General features: G+C 40.0%; 1 protein-coding gene across 1 annotated transcript; it reads left to right on the plus strand.

The window, feature by feature from the left end:
- The first annotated feature begins 5,780 nt into the window (after positions 1 to 5,780).
- Positions 5,781 to 9,780, plus strand: ARL14EPL (ADP ribosylation factor like GTPase 14 effector protein like). The gene is made up of 3 exons (XM_036278534.1): positions 5,781 to 5,870; positions 8,270 to 8,409; positions 9,558 to 9,780. Exons 1-3 carry the CDS (start codon positions 5,781 to 5,783, stop codon positions 9,778 to 9,780), a joined length of 453 nt encoding a protein of 150 aa, XP_036134427.1.
- The last annotated feature ends 8,972 nt before the right edge of the window (positions 9,781 to 18,752 follow it).

The following is an 18,752-nucleotide window of genomic DNA, read 5'->3' on the forward strand; positions in this document are numbered from 1 at the left end:
TTGGTGAGTTTGGCTAAAGATCCATCAATGTTGTTTATCTTTTCAAAGAACCAGGTTTTTGTTTCATTGATCCTTTGAGTTGTTTTTTTTGTTTTTTGTTTTTGGCTCTATGTCGTTTATTTCTGCTCTGACCTTTACTATTTCTTTCCTCCTACGAGCTCTGGTTTTTTTTTGTGTTTTGTTTTTGTTTTTGTTTTTTTTCTGTTTACTTTCTAGTTCTTTAAGTCATAGGGTTAGAAAGTAAATTAGGAATTTTTCTTGTTTCTTGAGGTAGGCCTGTAGTGCTATGAACTTCCCTCTCAGGACTGCTTTCGCTGTGTCCCATAGATTTTGTGTTGTTGTGTGTTCGTTTTCATTGGTTTCTGGAAATTTTTAATTTTTTCCTTGATTTTGTTAGTAAGCCATTTGTTGTTTAATAACATGCTATTTAGCCTTCAAGTATTTGAATGTTTTTGTGTGTTTTTATTGTAATTGAGTTCTAGTTTCATGCCACTGTGATCTGAGAAGATGCTTGATATAATTTCAATCTTCTTGAATTTGTAGAGACTTGCTTTGTGTCCTAACATATGGTCTGTCTTTGAGAATGTCTCATGTGCACTTGAGAGGAATGTGTATTCTGCAGCTTTTGGGTAAAATATTCTGTAAATATCAATGAAGTCCAACTGATCTAGTTTGTCATGTAAGGACTTTATGTCCTTGTTAATTTTTTGTCTAGAAGATCTATCCAGTGGTGTCAGTGGCATGTTAAAGTCACCCACTATGATCATATTGCTATTGATCTCTCCCTTGAAGTCCTCCAACAGTTTTTTTAATATATTTTGGTGCTCCTGTATTTGGTACATATATATTCAAAAGGGTTATATCCTCTTGTTGGATTGATCCTTTTAATATTATGTAGTGACCTTCTCTGTCTCTTATTATGGCCCTTGTTTTGAAGTCTATCTCATCAGATATTAGTATTGCTACACCAGCTTTTTTTTCATTTCCATTTTCCTGGAAAATATTTTTTCATCCCTTTACTTTTGTCCTGTGTGAGTCTTTTGTTGTGAGGTGGGTCTCTTGTAGACAGCATATATATATAGGTCATGTTTTCTTATCCAATCAGCTACCCTATGTCTTTTGATTGGAGCATTTAAGCCATTTACATTTAAGGTAATTACTGATAGATAATTATTAGTTGCCATTTTAATTTTTATGCCTGTGTTCCTCTCTCTCTCTCTCTCTCTGTTTCTTCTTCTTACAACAGTCCCTACAGCATTTCTTGCAGTGCTGGTTTGGTAGTGGTAAACTCCTTTAGCTTTTTTTAAATTTTTTTTTATTTAATCCTTGAAGGTCTTTATTTCTCCTTCAATTTTGAATGATAGCCTTGTTGGATAGAGTAGTCTTAGATTCAGACCCTTGCCTTGCATTACTTTGTACACTTCATGCCACTCCTTTCTGGCCTGCAGCGTTTCTATTGAGAGAAATCAGCTGACAGTCTAATAGGAGCTCTCTTGTAGGTAATTTCTGTCTCTCTCTTGCTTCCTTTAAGATTCTTTCTTTGCCTTTAATGTTTGCCATTTTTATTATGATGTGTCTAGCTGTGGGTCTTCTGGGGTTCATCTTGTTTGGGACTCTCTGTGTTTCCTGGACTTGTGTGACTTTTTCCTTCACCAGTTTAGGGAAGTTTCTGTCATTATTTCTTCAAACAGTTTCTCTATTCCTTTCTCTGATTCTTCTCCTTCTGGTACCCCTATAATACAAATATTGTTACATTTTGTATTATCCCACAGCTCCCTTAAACTCTCCTGCTTTTTAAACTTTTTTTCCATTTGCTGCTCTATTTGGGTGTTTTTCTCTACCTTGTCTTCTAAGTCCCTGACTTGGTCTTCAGCTTCTTGTAATCTACTATTGAACCCTTGTAAGGTATTTTTCATAACAGCTATGTCATTCTTTATTTCCTCTTGATTTTTATGCATAGCTTCTACCTCTTTATGTGTAGCTTCTACCTCTTTTTTAAAGCTGAAGTAGTTCCCAGTGAGCTCTTCATAATTATTATTAAGTTGCTTGTAGTTCTCACCAAATTGTTTGAGCATCTTTAAAATCATTGCTTTGAATTCTTTATCTGACAAGTTGCTTTTTTCCATTTTCTGTGGTTCCTTTTCTAGTGATTCCTTTTGCTTTCCTTTGTTTCTTTGTCTCCTCATTTTAGCCGTCTGGTTGCTCTAGACCCAGTGAGGGATGTTTGGATGTGTAGGCAGCTCACTGTATATCAAATAAGGCAGGCTACTGTGCCTCCCAGACTGTTCTGTTGAGTGTCGCCTCTTGCCTGCTGTGGATCCTGGAGGACTGTCTAATGAGGGCTGGTATTGGTGTGTCCTGGTAGGTGCTGCTGCTGGATTGTATGGGTCCCTCTGGAGCTGTGTTCCTAGCTGGTCGCTGGTGCCACCTGTAGCTGTGTTGTTCAGGGCCTGCTGGAGCTGCACCCCCTGCCCACACCTTGGGCGGCTGGGTCACACAGCTCCTCTTGGGCCCCAGCTCCCAGCTGGACCCGTGGGCTGCTGTGTTGCACAGACCCCGTTGGAGCCCCAGGTCCTGGTGCTGGTGGCTGGGGAGTGCTGCTGCCCAGTTGGGCTCAGCTTCTGCTCAGCCTTTGCTGTAGTTTTTGGGGATGGTTCTCTGCTGCTGATCTGTGCTTCTGTTGCCTGGGGATGGATGTCTGCTCCTTAGTCTCTGTTGCTGGGGGTATATCTCGACTGTGATCAGGCTGCTACTGAGAGGGATGGTGCCAGGCTCCTGGCCATTTTTAGTTTCTGCAACCAGTACCTTGATAGCTCTGCTACTGTGCACTGGTCTGTGTTGACATAGGGGGTCCACTGGTCCGATGGTGCCAGGTGCGCTGGTGGGCTCAGGTTGCTGGGCCCTAGCCGCTCCCACTGCCTCCTCCCAGGGAAGATCCAGGATCTTCCAAAATGGTGGGACCTCCCCGAGGTGCAGGGAGAAGCGCCCTGAAGGGCCACTTACCTCGGTAGCCGGCTGCTCCGTCTACAGCACAGGGACCTTCTGCTCCACGTCTCTGCACTACACGAGTTTCGTCGTCCACTCACTCTTTCTCACACACTAGCTCACTCTCTCACACACTCACCCTCCCTCTGGTCCTGCCTGCCCACTGCCATCTCCTGAGGTTCTATTGTAATTTTCTTTTGCCTTATTTGAAATACAAGGAAGCAAGTTTTTCCTCTAATCTATTTGCTGAGACCTACATTCTACAAAGGACTTAAACAAAGGCATCTCAGTGAGGGGATTTACATAACATATTCATTTCTCCCAATGCAGTCAAAAGGATGCCTTTCAGGAACAGTTTTTGCTTGCAAAGGTGATCATAAGGTCATATCTATTCTCAGGGGAAGAAAAAATGTATTTCATGAAGAAGCTAGAGGGCTTTGGGCCCCTTTTGGGGGAATTTTCTTGAAGAACCTATAAATGGAGCTCGAAAGAGAAAGGGGTCTTGGAATTCTAGAATGATGGGGAGGCTTCTTGGAGCAGAGAAATAGATCAAAGGAGAGGCTCAGTTGGATAAGAGATGGGAGGTATGTTAATGGAAGTAGGGAGTCTGGTAGCTTTGGTCCAAGTGGAAGTATGAGCGGAGGTGAGCCTAGAAGATACAGTGGAGGTGGCGGTGACAGATCTTCACAGGGGTGCCAGCATGCGGAACATTATTGGCAGAGGGAGTCAGTGAAGTCTTTTAGTAAGAATGAGATAAAGAAATGTCTGATATAGGAATATCAACATGACCACCTGTTTAGTAGATTTGGGTGCAGGAAAAAAATATAGACAATAGTTTTAGAATCAGATGGCAAGACTAGATGGAGAAAATTATACCTGCTTTCCTAACATCTTCCATATCGCCTAAGGATAGGATTCACCTGTAGAATGTATTAATTATACAGGTTACCAAGATTCTGCTCTGCAAATGATAACCCCAGTAGGTCTGGGATTTGTCATTTTTAAAACAGCTCCATGTGATTTTATCTTCAGACCAGTTGGAAAATACTCTACAGGAATGTTGATCTGTTCAGATGAGAAATCGTATGTAAAGGTGTCAAAGAAAAAAATTGCACTGGACAAAGTTAAACAGGCAGTGAAGATTTCATTCACAGCTATTGTAATAGGGGAGAGAAACCGGAACTCAGTGTGAACTCAACTCCACTTAACTGAAAGGGAGAAGGAAAATACTCGCGTACTTTAGGGGAGAGAGAGATTAGTGAGATGTGTAGAGCACTTTGACTTATTCTCAAGTTTGCAAATGTTTTATCTCTGTGATTTGGCCACCTGTGTTTGCTAATTGGTGCCCACCAATTAGCAAATTAGACTTCTACCTTTCCACTGAGATTGGCAAATAAGGACAGTATCTTACCAGCTGATTACATTTCTAAGGGATGGTTTCTAATCCTTGAGAAACATCGCTGGGTTATAAAAGTGTGAGAGTCTGGGAGATGACTTACATCTCAGTGGGGAAGAAAAATAATTTACAGTTTCAAGTTTTCTGAAGGAAGTGCTCCAGGAAGAGGGAGGTCAGAGGCCTATAGTCCGGAAGAAGCCTGTCTGAAGTTTAGTCAAGCCGATGGACATTAAGGCTGTCTTGGTCAAGGGTGCGGTACTATTACTAGTACTACTATCTTCAGGGTGGATAACACCTGATAGAGAGTGGAAAGGAGAATCGATGTTACCAATATTAGGAGGGGAAAAAAAATCAACGTACTTCCTAACCTAATGTTGGAAATTAATTGGAGAAGGGGATACAGAAAAGTGAGCAGTTGATGTCTGGTGACCCTAGCCACAGGGAGAAAGAAGGTGCATTGACAGAAATGGAATTTCCAGTTGGCAGGCAGAGTGTTGGTGCCAAATGACCCAGGCCAACTTGGTATAGCGTAGCTCTTGGTTTCGGTAGAAACAAGACCCTATAGTAAGCGCCAGCAGTTGACAGAAAGAGAGGAGAAAGCAGCAGGACTGTGGAGCATGGTCCTTTCTGACAGCCTGCACAGCAGCCTGGATGGTGCATTTGTGATTAGCATCCTGCGCTAGCTTCACCCAAGTCACACGCACACACCCTATATACATACTGAAGTATTTCAAAGCAAATTATAGGCATTTTGGCAGCTGAGTTTTATGGAAAACTGAGGACTTCCCTTTAGCACAAGTTGTGTTAGAAGTTTTTCAGAAAACTTGAGTGAGGAGGACAGCCTGGGGAATGGTCTCTGAAAAGGAGACAATTGAAACCATGGGCGCGGATAAGATTTTCACAAACTTACTGGGGAAGTGTGACATTAATGTGTCTTACCTTTTTTAAAGGGAGTATAAAGGGGGAAAATAGAGGTGTAAGAACTGACAGTTCTGTTAAGCAGGAAATCATGGTCCCCATGTTGCCTGCTCCAGTGAGGTCTGTGCTGCTAAGAACTGTAAAGGGCACAGCTGATTTGCTCATGGAACACCAGCTAAGAGCATCGGTACAATGGACTGGGGAGTCAGCTGCAGGATATAAGAGTGAGTGGTAAGACAGAGAAAGACAAATACCACATGATTTCACTTATATGTGGAACCTAAAAATCAAGAAGAAATGAACGAATAAAACAAACAATGAAAACAGTGAGTGGTAAAAAATAAACCAGGAGTGCAGATGGAAATCTGGCTTTGAAAGAAAGATATAGGGAGAGAGCAGGAAGTCATAGGATTAAGTTACTGGGGATGTATGAAATTAATGTGTTTTACTTTTTTCTCATTATTTTTTTTAGTGATCAGAAATGAGTGAACCATCAGAAAAAACCAATTCCACTGAAGAGAGACACACAGGTCTCTTGGAGAAAAACTGCCAAATCGGACAAAAGCAACTGGTATGACATATGGATATTACAATTCCGTGGTCTTTGGGGAGTTCCCAGCATGGGCATTTCGCACAGGCCCCAGACTTGGGTGGGAAGGTGGGCTCAGTCAGGACTCCTCAGGAAGGATTTCTGTCCTCTTTCCATAACCATGGGGCTTTGCTTCCTTGTCACTCTGCTCACTGCCAAGCTAGTTCCTCCTCCCATGTCTCCTCTGTACCTCTCAGTCCCCTGATGTTTAGCTCAGTACACTGTGTCCTGGAGTAGACTATTTTACAGAATATGGTCAAGTGTTTTTATTTAACAAAGGCTTGTGGTTTTTTCCTTTATGTGCTAGTTATGGTCCTAAAACTTTGTATATATTAATTCACCTAACCCTTATCACAAGATGTAATCCCATTCGCAAAAGGAGCAGTGGGAACTTGCTCAAGGCACACCATTGCCAAGTGTAGCCCCAGAGTGGAATATGGGTAGGCTTACCCTGCCGTCCACGTTCGTAAACTGCCTGTGCCACCGAGAATACTAATAGGTGGAACTCAGTTATACTCACCTCACAGCTATGCCTGAATACAGAACTTTTCATAAGGTTAACTTTGTAAACAAATCTATACGCACACACCAAAATGAAATTTTAGAAATTTATATTATTTATATTGTATTTATAATATATTTATAGTATGTTGGACTAACTAAACTATTACTAAACTAAATAAACAGTAGAAAAGCCTGAGACTCTGTTACTAACTTTTTACACTGAAAGTTTCCCTTTTGTTTTCAGGTATAGTAGTTCATATACACAGGATAGGGCAAAAGTAGGCTTATAGTTGTGAATATGTGAAACACATTTTGTTCTTGTATTATTATTTATTAACTATTATATTTTTTCCTTTCATTGTGCATAGTTATAGAATTTTTCTTTCTTTTTTATTGAATTTATTGGGGTGATATTGGTTAATAAAAGTAATAACCCAAACTAAAATCTTCTTCCATCACCATTTATCCCCCTTTTTACCCTCTTATACCTCCTCACCCTCCTTTCCCCTCTGTAATCACCATGTTGTCTGTGTCTATGAGTTTTTTTTTTTTTTTTGCTTAATCCCTTCACCTTTGTCACCCAGCTCCCCAAACCCCCTCCCTTCTGACAGCTGTCAGTCTGTTCTCTGTATCTATGAGTCTGCTTCTATTTTGTTAGTTTATTTTGATCATTAGATTCCACATATGAGCAAAATCATATGGTGTTTGTCTTTCTATGACTGGTTTATTTCACTTAGCATAATACCTTCGCAGCTGAGACATCCCTCCAGAATCTCAGCTGTTGCTGTGGAAGTAGGGCCAGCTCTTTTCATGTCTCCACCCTTCCTACCAGTCTCAATGTGGCTTCTTCTGTAAATCCTTGGTTATAAGACTTTTCTTCAGCTGCTCTTCAATTGGTTATTCAGGTTGATTCCTCTATATTCTCAAATTGGAATTCCAGTTTGATCCTGGGAGGAGGTGATTGTAACGTCCACCTACACCGCCATCATCTTGGATCCCTCCTATTTATTAATTATTGTATTATTTTCCATATAAATAACTAAAACCTACTTTTTGCCCATCCTTGTGTATTAGCTATATGTTTTATGGCCACTCGGGTTATTTTCTTCTAAAATCCTTCTAAAGAGCATTCCCTTTTCTCATGACACATGTGCTACGTGTTCACAATAAGTTATCAGAATTGTTTAAAGCATCATTGTTACTTGGGTTCCTGATTAGGCCCCATTTAATTTAGAAATATAAATAGCCCAAACAGACTTTTTAAAAGCTACACTAACACTCGAGAAAGCCATTCCAGTAAGATTTTCTTCTTCAAATCTGGCTTTGACTAAGAGTGCAGACTTCATGACTGTGTTCTGCATCAAAGCCCACACTCCAGTAGCAGGTCGTTCTGAAGTGTCCCGGAGCACTGAAGGGGAGGTCTGTGCGTACTTAGGCTTTCTCTGTGATTTGACACACATTACCTGGGTTTCTTTACCTGACAACCGTGGAAGGGCCTTTACTTTCTTGTCTTTCTCCGTCATACATAATAATTCTCACTTTCACCCCCATCCTATTTCAGAAACCAACTAGTGTTTTGCAGGTATAAAAAGAATTCTGTTCCCATTTGGTTGTTTGTTGTATTTTTATTATATAAATTTTATGCTATGGATTTCTCTGTTCAGAAAGAAAGATCTAACTTGAGGAAATTTACATCATCTTTTGAAATTTAATCAGATTAAACTGGTTCTTTCTCTAGGTAATAATATCTGTCATTTCATGCCATTATGGTAAAAGTTACTGAAAATTTATTTTGATACAATGTAAAACAGATAAAACTATCCAGTTCTTACTACTACTACTACTACTACTACTATTACATTTTATTTGTTTCAAAGCAACAGATAGAACGCCAGTTAAGATGCTTGGCATTTCAAAACCCTGGACCACAGGTAGCAGACTTTAATCCTGAAACACGACAGCAGAAAAAGAAAGCGCGGATGTCAAAGATGAATGATTATTTTTCTTTAAGATACAAGTAAGATCATAATTTATTATATTTGATCTGTGGGATAATAAAATGCATGCGTTCTCCTTGACAAAGCAAAGTAATTAACGATGGTCTCTTGTTTATGATTTCAAACTATGTTTTCTAAAGTACAATATCACCCATGTGTCTGAAAGTTAGGAACTTAAAGAAATAAACTGTAATCCCAAACTAGAATTCAATTTTTAAAAAAGGCTCCAGAACCCCTTGGATTAGAGTAGCAACTTTAGTAGGAAAGATAATTAAAAGTAAGAAACATGTATCATTTGAAGGAGAAATAATATAACTATGGGAATGGATTCAGGTATCAAATGGGCACAAAGTATCACAAGTACAATGATTGCTAATGCATCAGAAGTATAAACTAAATAAACCACAAAGAAAAAGGTTGATACATTCTGCTACATTAAAATTAAGAATTTATACCAGTAAAAGACACCCTAAAAATAATGAGACACAAATCGCAAGATAGAAGTTATTTATACTTTAAAAGGTTAGAATAACCAGTCTGGCTGGTGTGGCTCAGTGGTTGAGCGTTGACTTATGCACCTACAGGTTGCTGCTTCGATTCTTGGTCAGGGCACATGCCTGGGTTATAGGCTCTATCCCGGGTAGGGGGCATGCAGGAGGCAGCCAATCAATGTTTCTCTCTCATTGATGTTTCTGTCTCTCTCTCCCTTCCTCTCTCTCTAAAAATCAATAAAAACATTTAAAAATAATAATAATATAAGAGATTAGTATCCAAAATATATAGAGAATTCTACAAGTCATTAAAAAAAAGAGAGAGAAATTTCCTCTGAGAAAAATGAACCAAACAATAAACAGGCATTTCATAGAAGAAAAGGCTAATAAACACTCAGGATACTGAACCGCATCAGTAATGTATGGAGACATGCCCCACTCCCCCGACAGACAGAGTTTAGTTTGATGATATCAATGTTGATTAAACCAGGGAACACATATTGGCTGAATTTCCCAGGACATCACTGCCATATAATATTCTGAAGTGTTGCTGAGTAATCTCTAGGGTGCTGTTTCCTCCAAGTAAAGGATCGTATTAATGGCGTTTGCTGCATAAGAATTTATCCTCAATGTTGAGGAAATCGCAGTCATGTGAGTGTCAGTCTTGTTCTTTGCAGAGTTGTGAAGAAGTATGACAAGAGCGGCAGGCTAATCTGTAACGATGCTGACCTGTGCGACTGCCTGGAGAAGAACTGCCTGGGCTGCTTCTACCCCTGCCCCAAGTGTAACTCCAACAAGTGTGGGCCCGAGTGCCGCTGCAGCCGAAAGTGGGTCTATGACGCCATTGTCACCGAATCCGGAGAGGTCATCAGTGCGCTGCCCTTTAATGTTCCTGACTAGGAACTGTTACATTGAATTGATTTGTTTCTTCTTTACATTTAAGTCAAACTTTCTCTTGATGAATTCCAGGGCATGAAAATGTTGGAAAAACACACTTAAGAGTTATGGTCTCCAAAGCTGTAGAACAATATTGAATGGGTTGTCATTCTATAACCTTCTTACTGTGTCTTTTCAAATTCCTTCACTTTTAACTGAAGAGTGCAACAGTGGATGATTTCCATTTCTCTTATCTATGCTCCCATCTCTACTCTGCCCTCAAATTAAAAATCTCTTTCCTCTTTTCTGATTATCTGAGAACATGTAATTTTAAGATTTTCAGATTCTTTAGCTGAGAGTATTTTAAAACATAGAATCATAAATTTATAATATCTAGTTACCCTTAGAATTGTACACTTCACTAGTTCTAGATCAGAATTGCTATTTGGATTCAAAGAAAGACCCAAACCTTGTGACTGTGCATTGTATATTTATAGTCTCATTTTTGTTGTTATTTTAATAATTTGAAATTAAGTTTAGTAATACTTGGTAATGTTTGTATTAAAATTTTATATTTTACTTGTAAAATTCAGAAATTTGGACTTGCATATCCTAAAAGCCAGTGGTTTAAATTGTTTTTGTTTCAGGCTCAGTATTTCAGAATTTTTTTCAAAAGAAGAAAACAAGTTTTTATACAAAAATGTGTTGTATGTTTACTGATGAAGTGTATTGCTATGCAGTTGAATAGATGTATGATGTGGTGTTTTCCAATCTGATGCATTGTAGGAGGTTTATAGAAACTTGAGCTCAGTCTTCTTTGAATTGTGTTTATAATCCCATTTACCTTCAGTCAGTGATTCTCACACTTCCGTGTGCATCGGAATCACCCGGAAGACGGCATAGGTTTTATCATCGCGTGTCCAGTTTCTAACACAGCAGGTCTGAAGCATTTCTGAGGTGATGTTGATGCTGCTGGTGTGGGAACCACCCTTTGAGAACCACTTCTTTAAGTGATATTAGATACATAATGTATGGAAGGGTTTAAGAAAATTTAATAAATGTCTTAAAAATTATTAAGAGTATTTAATTTTAAAGTAAAATTTTCTAGGGCTTATTTTTCCTCCATAATCATTTTGAAAAGCACCTTTTCTGCACAATCGACATATCCTAGGGAAGGTTCCTAATAATTCTGGGCTTGTCATTTGACAGTATGTTTTGAGACTAACATAACAAAAATCTTGCAAGTCATGCTATGACTGCAGTACTCCTGCATGTGCAGCAGGGGGCTTATTCTGGTTTCCACATTTATGAGTTTCCAGATTCAACTCACTTGTACTAAGCCAGACATTGCGCTAAGTGCTCCCAGTTCATACTTTGAACCATCAGCACAACTGTGAGGAAGATATAAAGTCAAATCATCCAAGTCAGCTCCTTTGACATGTCCACCAGGAGCATGCAACCCTGAAACCGCACACAAGGAGTGGGGGCCTTTTTGGGTTTATGTTGTGTTTTCAGAATAATTGTTATTTTATAAATGGCTAGCCAAATGAATGGTTTTATTACTTATTCATTTTACTAGCACATAATTTTAAAAATTGAAAGTAATCTTACAGGTCATCTAAATAGTAAATTAGTCAACACCTATGAACCAAGAGGCTGCTCTGTGCCAGGCACCAGGCTAAGGCGCAGGGGGCTGAGCAGTGAGTGAGACCCAGCTGCTTCCTCTCTTCACAGTGTTTGTAGACTAAAAGCAGTCCTTTTGCTTTGTTCTGTTTCTATAACTGAGGAAATTTAGACCCAATGAGATAAAAGGACTCTGTTGAGGATACATGGAAGAGCCGGCAACCCTGGTGTTCAGTACCCTGAGACTAGGTCAGTGTTCTCTGCATGACACCGAGCATTTCCCACATTTGCCTGATTGGAAAACTTATCCAAGTGCTTTTAATTATCTACAACTCTAAACCCCATCCCAAACCTCAGGAATCACCACCTCTAGGGCTGAGACCTGGGAGTCCATACTTTCAAACAAGCATCCCAGGTAAGTCTCAGGAGCAGGAAGTTTGAGAAATAGTATCTTATCACTATTTGTCCAATTTTCATATTAAAACATAATCTTGGGCAAATTAACACTGAAGTATCTTTTCTTTTTGTCTCCTCTTGTCATTCAGTCTTAATCATTAGATGACATAATCTGGTTTAAAAAATGTGTTGGCCAGTTATGTTGGCAAGTTTTCCAAGTAAAACAATTAATAAAATAAGGTAAAATAAATTGCACAGTTACTAAGTAGACCCCTCATCCTGCTGTCATGGAAACCTGGTAGGACATTTGATGAAATGCTTTCTTAGAAACTGGGTTATTTCATTCTGACCTAATGCCAATTCTATGCATTTTTTAAAAAGCCTCCTGCACTAAATGATTATTGCAAGAACAAATTTATGTGAATTGTCAGAAACCTATTTTGCAAGTATTTAATTTTATCACAAAGTGAATGAAGCTTTTTAGTGATTTGAACTAAGTTTGGATTAGCAAAGAATGTAGCTGCACGATCTGATTACATCAACTAAAAGTTTTTCTTATCGTTGTATTTGCATTTTTCTCCTGCTTGGCTATCTTTTAATGCTGACGGAGTCTAAATGAATATGTATAGACATGGTAAGGGAGCTATTTCACAGAAGGTTGTTTAAATAGAAACTGTTACATACTAAAGACTTTAGACAAGCCATCCTATAGCAAATTACACAAGGATTTACAATTGGAATGCCATTATCACATCAGTTTGCAGAATAACTTTATCTGAGTCTAATTTGTAAGAATTAAAGAATATCCATACAGTGTCCAGACAACCCCTTTGTACCTAACCCCTTCCCCGCACAGTATCCTGGATCTATTTCAGCTATAAACCTTGGGATGCTAACTCAGAAAAATCATTTAACCTCTCTCTTTTACATTATTATTTGCTTTTTGGGAAAGTGAACAAAGCCAACTTGGATATTTGGTGACTATCAAGATAAAACGCCTTGGAAGCGTAAACATTGGCATGAGCGGGGCTGCAGTGTTTGTTCCTGAAGGCTCTCTGTGGCTTACGTGCAGGGGTTCCTTTTACATAGACAACACTGCCAAGAGTGCCCCCTAGAGCTGTCCAGCACAGTGGCTCTCAAAGCAGGTACTGGTCCATGTGTGGATTTGTTTGTTTGTTAATTTTCACCCAAGGATATTTTTTCCATTGATTTTTAGAGGGAGTAGAAGGGAGGGAAGGAGGAAGGAAAGGGGAAAGGGGGGGGGGGAGAGAGAGAGAGAGAAACATTGACATGAGAGAGACACATCGATTGGTTGCCTCCTGCATGTACCCAACCAGGCTAGGGATGGAACCTGCAACCCATCTACATGTTCTTGACTGGGAATCAAACCTGAGACCCTTCAGTGTGGGTGGGCTGATATTCTGTCCGCTGAGCCACACGGGCCAGGGTAATGTGTGGATTTCTTGATAGTCTAGTATTTTTTACATTTAGCATGCTCTGGGCATTGAGTGCTTTAGATTAGCTTATATTTTTGTATAATATAATGAAAAGAAAACCTTTCATTCTTGTTTCTTTCCTTTCTACTTTTTCCTTCACTCTCCATGGGGTCTGTAACAGCAAAAGGCAGTTTTCGAGCTATTTAGAAAAGTGATCCATTTGTCTGATCTAGCCTAAGCAGTTTTCATACTTTGTTTCTTATTAGAATCTATATGTTAATCCTGGATTTGAAATATTCTTTTTCATATTTATAGATTTTCTAAAATTCTGCTTTTATTACAGTATTTTCCCTCACTCTGTGGAAGGAAAAGGACTCTTTTATCATCACTGTCCTTGTCTGACAAGGAGTTTATTTTGCATTTATAGTTTGCTCCTCACTTTTGTATAGCTATCTGTTTGGCCAATGCTTACTTATAAATTATAAATTCAAAGAGATTGGGATCTGAGTTTGTTTTTTCTTCTGTAATGCATTCAATAGGACTGCATGCTTAATAGACACATCACATTCATTCATTCATTCACTCATTCATTCATTCATCAAGCACCTCCTATTTGCCAGACACTTTATGAGGTCCTAAGAATATAATATAAGGAAAAAAACAAACAAACAAACACCTGGCATATATGAAATAAAAAGAAAATCCAGGCCACTTACATTGTATCATTCCTGTGTCCGAGGTCCCTATATAGTCTGCCTTCCTCTCTCCACATTACAAAGTTGTCTTATTTGTTTTATTTACAATGCCAAGACTTTTTAGCTACACTGAGAGGAATATATAAAGGACCATCTTTCTGGAAATGGAAGTCTCTTGTTAGGCTGTGGTATCGAGGTAATATATGCTTCACAATGGAGTTGGAGACTGCTTTGTCTTTTTCTCCTCTGACATCTTTGTTTAGATGGCTTTATTATTATTGTTATTATTATTAGTATAATCATTTTAATATTTGTTGGAACTTGCCAGTGAAACCATTTGGGCCTGGAAAGGATTTTTTTTGCTTTTATTTTTTTTTAATAGGAAGGTTTTAAATTATACATTTATTTGTAAAAATTGTTATGTTTCTTTTTATTCTCATATTCATTTTGGAGAGATAAATTTTCTAGGAATTATCCATTTTATCTAAACTTTCAAATTTGTGAAATAAAGTTGTACAAAACAAATTCATCATTTTTAATTATAAAATATTTCCCCCAAATTTTACTGTTAGCCTATTTAAAGGATAGTGCAAACAAGTATCCTTCCAATAAATTTCCTTCCCCTCTTAAGATAGTCGAAGTTGGATTCTCTTGCTTATAAACAAAACACCCTAACTAATGCAGGTACCATGCCGAAAACGGAGAGACGCTTACATTTAGTTGCAGCCAATTCCTTTTCAACAAACTTCTGCGAGAAGTATGTTTCTCCTCTTTCCTAAGGGACACATACCTACAGCAGGATTCAAGAGGTCTGAGTTAGAGGCCTGCTTCTTTCCAACACAGCTGGAACCAGTGTGAACCGATATGCTCCCGAAACTGGGAAAGTGTCGATACAACACACAGAACGAAGTAGAATACTGAAGTAGAATACACATTACCTACCTTTGGGGGAGTTACTCCAAACAAGTCCAAGAGACAGGAGAGAGAGAGTGAGAGAAAGAGGAAGTGAGGAAGGAATACTGCTTGCATTTCGTAGATTTTAATCCACTTTCCTCAAAAGTAGGCAGAAAAGAAATATCCAAGCGTGGTTTTGGCTCCCTCTGCTGGCCATTCTTATGTACTTTAAGTTTTACACGGAGAACAAAAGCAAGATACACTATTGAAACAGATTTGTGTTTTTTCCCCCAAAGTTTATTTCAATCTTTTAATTTAACATTTCCAAACTTATGAAAGACTAAAATTTGATAAATGCATTTTTATTTTGTTACTTTTTTGCTTCAAAATTATAACTGAAAACAAAGGATACATTTAGCAAAAAACAAAGTTTAAAAATACTTGAGATAAAATACATGACTCCCACTGTCTCTCAAGTTGTGTGTGGTGAAGGTACCCAGTTGTACAGATTGATGCTCTTACCTATTCCCATGGCTGTGACTCCCTTGGTTCAGTCAGCTCCTCAGCCATCCTCCACAGCAGCTACTTAAATCTTTAGCCTCTTTAACTCACCACCTCTTCATCCTCTCAGCAGGGTTTTCTCCTTAGAAATGTTAGAAGTCATCCACCACAGATAATTTTTACATCCTTATTACCTGCCCTGTCCTGAATCCACATACAAATCTTTATCCATTGTCTCTTCTTGCCTTTATCCCTCTGGGTACAGAGAAACCAGTTTCTCTCCTGTCAAAGGCCAGTCAACTGGAGTGACCTCTGGATCACATTTTCATGGATTCCTCAGGAGCTCCACTATATTTATCATTGTTCTTTCTCCTCTCCATTTTCTATATCTTTTCACTATTACTCTTTGTTGGTTTTTCATGATCAAGATGTAGACATACGTATGTCAGTTAGGGTTTTCATCTGCAAACAGCTCTGGCTAACTTAAGCAAAAAAAAAAAAAATTGGAGGGACCTACATGTAAGGAAATGTTGAACCCACCTTGGGAAAAACAGGGGCCAGAGCAGCTCTGTGGAGCTGGGTGGCATTGCATCATGGACAGTGTTTTCCAGGCCCAACTTCCAGGAGCTCGGCTGAGCTGGGAGGGATTGAGAGCTGAGCTGTCAGGTGTCAAAGCAGCTGATTAAAGCAAAGAACCCAAAGGAGAGAGGCCTTTAATCACTTACTGCAATGGTGTAAGCAAGAGGCTAAAATCAGACAAGGTGCCAACTCTCCCCGTTTCATTCCCCCCCCCCCCCGGACCCCCCATGGAATGGGCACTGGATGAGGGTCATGTGGATCAGCACAAACAAGGGGGTCATTCCACTGTCTGGGAGCCTGAGCTAAAGACTCCTGCAGTTTTATGGATCCTGGGATAGGGGAGCTAGGAGGGGTAAGGGCTGGAAGTGGAAAAGTAGTGGATATTGAGTCTGAGTGGGGAAAGATGTCTTCAGGACTTCTCCCTCTTCCCAATAAGGTGGCCTCAGCAGAAGGGCCTGAAGAAGACTTCTGCTCAAGGCCGCAGTTAAGAAACTACGGGATGAAGCCACCAGGGCTAGGGGTGTAAGAATGCTAAGAGAAGGAGCCAAGGGGCCTGAGTCCTTGGCTGTATTGTCCGCAGACTGCAATGCACTGGCTATGAACCAAGCTGGTATGGGAGGGCAGCCTTTCCCTGCGAGGTATTCCAGATACAGCTGTTGTTAATTGCCTAGGATCAGGCCTGAACAATCATACATAGGTCTGTAACCAGGGCCAGACTCCTCCTCATTGTTGGGATGAATCAAATCCAATATTTTTTTTTTGTCCTGGTGTCAATCACTCAAGTTTTGAAGTCTCTAGGGAGAGTGTCTGGAGGTCCTAGGGTAAGTCAGGGAACCACCTGACACCCAGTTAGCAGTCCCACCAACAGCATTGAGGGGAAGAAGAGGATTACCCCAAATAAAAATCAGAAGCTATTGCAAAAAAAAAAAAAAAATTGGAAAAGAAGCTAGGCAGGTCAACTCACAACCCATGCTCTATCCATGCTTAAGTCTCTCCCTTCTTAGAAAAACCAATTGTAGAAAAAGTTTCTCTTTGACCTGATATCTATTGCCCACCCTTATCTGAACAGCCAGGCTTCCAGAAATAATACTCCACACTCACTGTATTTGTTTCTCTGTCACTTATTTATTCATCTCCCAACTCCCTGTGATCTGGTATCAGCCCCCCGCCCACACACACACACAACCAGAACTTCCCTTACCAAGCTCCCCAAGGACCTCACTGTGGTTCAAGCCCGAGGTCCTTTATTTCTTTATTTTGGTTGACCTCTCTGTATTTGACTCTGCTGGCCATGCTCTGCTTTCTGAAACTGTCTCAACCCTTGATTCCCTTCCTTCCTCTCTGACTATTCCTTCCAGCCTCTCTCATTGTCATTTTGTTATTCATTCCTCACAAAGTTTCTGTCCTCAGCCCATTTGCACGCTCCGTGTGACACCCAGTCTCAGCAGGACGGAGGTTAGGAGTGCCAGGTCCTGAGTGAGCACATGGGGCTCACACCCTGGCTCTGCCCCCACTCCCTCCCAGCGTGACCGTGGGAAAGCTACTCAAGCTCTCATGTGAGTTTCCTTATCTGTGAAAGTGGGACTGCTCACGGGATTGTTGTGAAACATACTGAAATAATGCTTGTAAAGCATTTCAAACAATGCTGGGCACACAGTAAGCAGAGTCTGATAAGTGGTGGCTATCACTGTATATTCAGTTCAAGCGCCTTCTCGTGCTCACATCAATCACGGCACTTTTTCTTTCTTTTTTTTTAAACTTTGTATTGTCTTTTACTTTTTTCGTTGGCCTCACATTAGTTTGTAAGTTCCTTATACGGAAGCACTGTGTTGTTGAAATACCAGATCCCTAGCACGGAGCTTGGCGCAGAGTAGATACTCAGTGAATACATGCTGGCCGAAGGTGAGAGGCATCACGGATTCCGTGCTGAGGGGAGTATGAGAGTAAATAGGCATGACTATGAAAGGTCTTCTTACATGTTTTTCAGTTAAATATTTGGTTATCATTTTTATTTTTTCATTTCCACTTGACAAACCCTTTGTTCAAATAAAATTCAAGAAACTATCAGACAAAAACTTTTTCTTTCCTTTGTCTTCCCTCATCCGCCAGCACTACCGTCATCATCACCATGATCCCGGTCTTCAGCTACCTTATACAATCATTGAATCAAGTCCTTCTTGAGCAGTTTGTCCCACAAAACGTCCCTGTTGTGCATTAGGTTCCATAGGAAGCAGAATCTGAGCTGACATGAATATGCTGGAAGTTAGCTGAGGAGTGCTCTGAGTTCAGCACGTGGAAAGGGCTGGGAAGGGGCAGAACGAGGTGGGGGAGGGTGGGCTCTGATGCAGTCATACCAAGCACTCAGCTGGCCTCACAGGAAGCTCTGGAGTCAAAGGTTCTTCGAAGTTGTCCCAAATTGACTTCAGAAAACCCAGTGGAAAAGCAATTGTATGTATCTCTTCTCAAGGTGCTTTCATTGATTAAATATTAGTAGTTTGAAAACGGTTGAAGTAGGAGTATTTACACTATAGAAATTGGCAAATGCTACAAATTAGGACTTTTTCTTCTTCTTCAGAGAGCTGTTAGTTACCATAGCCAATCACTGGAGACAGCTAGGTGGTGCTCTTCAGATGAGGCAATTCCTGAAGAAGACTGACAGTTTAGAGATGTCAGCGAGCAACCTGCCCAGCAGCTGGGGAAATAGATCCTTTCTTCCTGAAGGGAGTATTTAGAAGGCACAACCCAGCACCCACACAGATTGGCCACCTCCTGCATGCTCCCTACTGGGGATGTGGCCCACAACCTGGGCATGTGCCCTGACTGGGAATCGAACTGGCAACCTTCTGGTGCATGGGTAGATGCCCAACCACTG

The sequence above is a fragment of the Molossus molossus genome, unplaced genomic scaffold (genome assembly GCF_014108415.1).
Source record: "Molossus molossus isolate mMolMol1 unplaced genomic scaffold, mMolMol1.p scaffold_m16_p_3, whole genome shotgun sequence".
Classification (NCBI taxonomy): domain Eukaryota; kingdom Metazoa; phylum Chordata; class Mammalia; order Chiroptera; family Molossidae; genus Molossus; species Molossus molossus.

What these genes read in the sequence shown, in the direction of transcription:
- ARL14EPL (XM_036278534.1), top strand. Translation starts at nt 5,781, where the DNA reads ATGAGTGAACCATCAGAAAAAACCAATTCCACTGAAGAGAGACACACA. An exon ending in AAATCGGACAAAAGCAACTG is followed by an intron (nt 5,871 to 8,269) that starts GTATGACATATG and finishes TTTGTTTCAAAG; the next exon opens with CAACAGATAGAACGCCAGTT. An exon ending in TATTTTTCTTTAAGATACAA is followed by an intron (nt 8,410 to 9,557) that starts GTAAGATCATAA and finishes TGTTCTTTGCAG; the next exon opens with AGTTGTGAAGAAGTATGACA.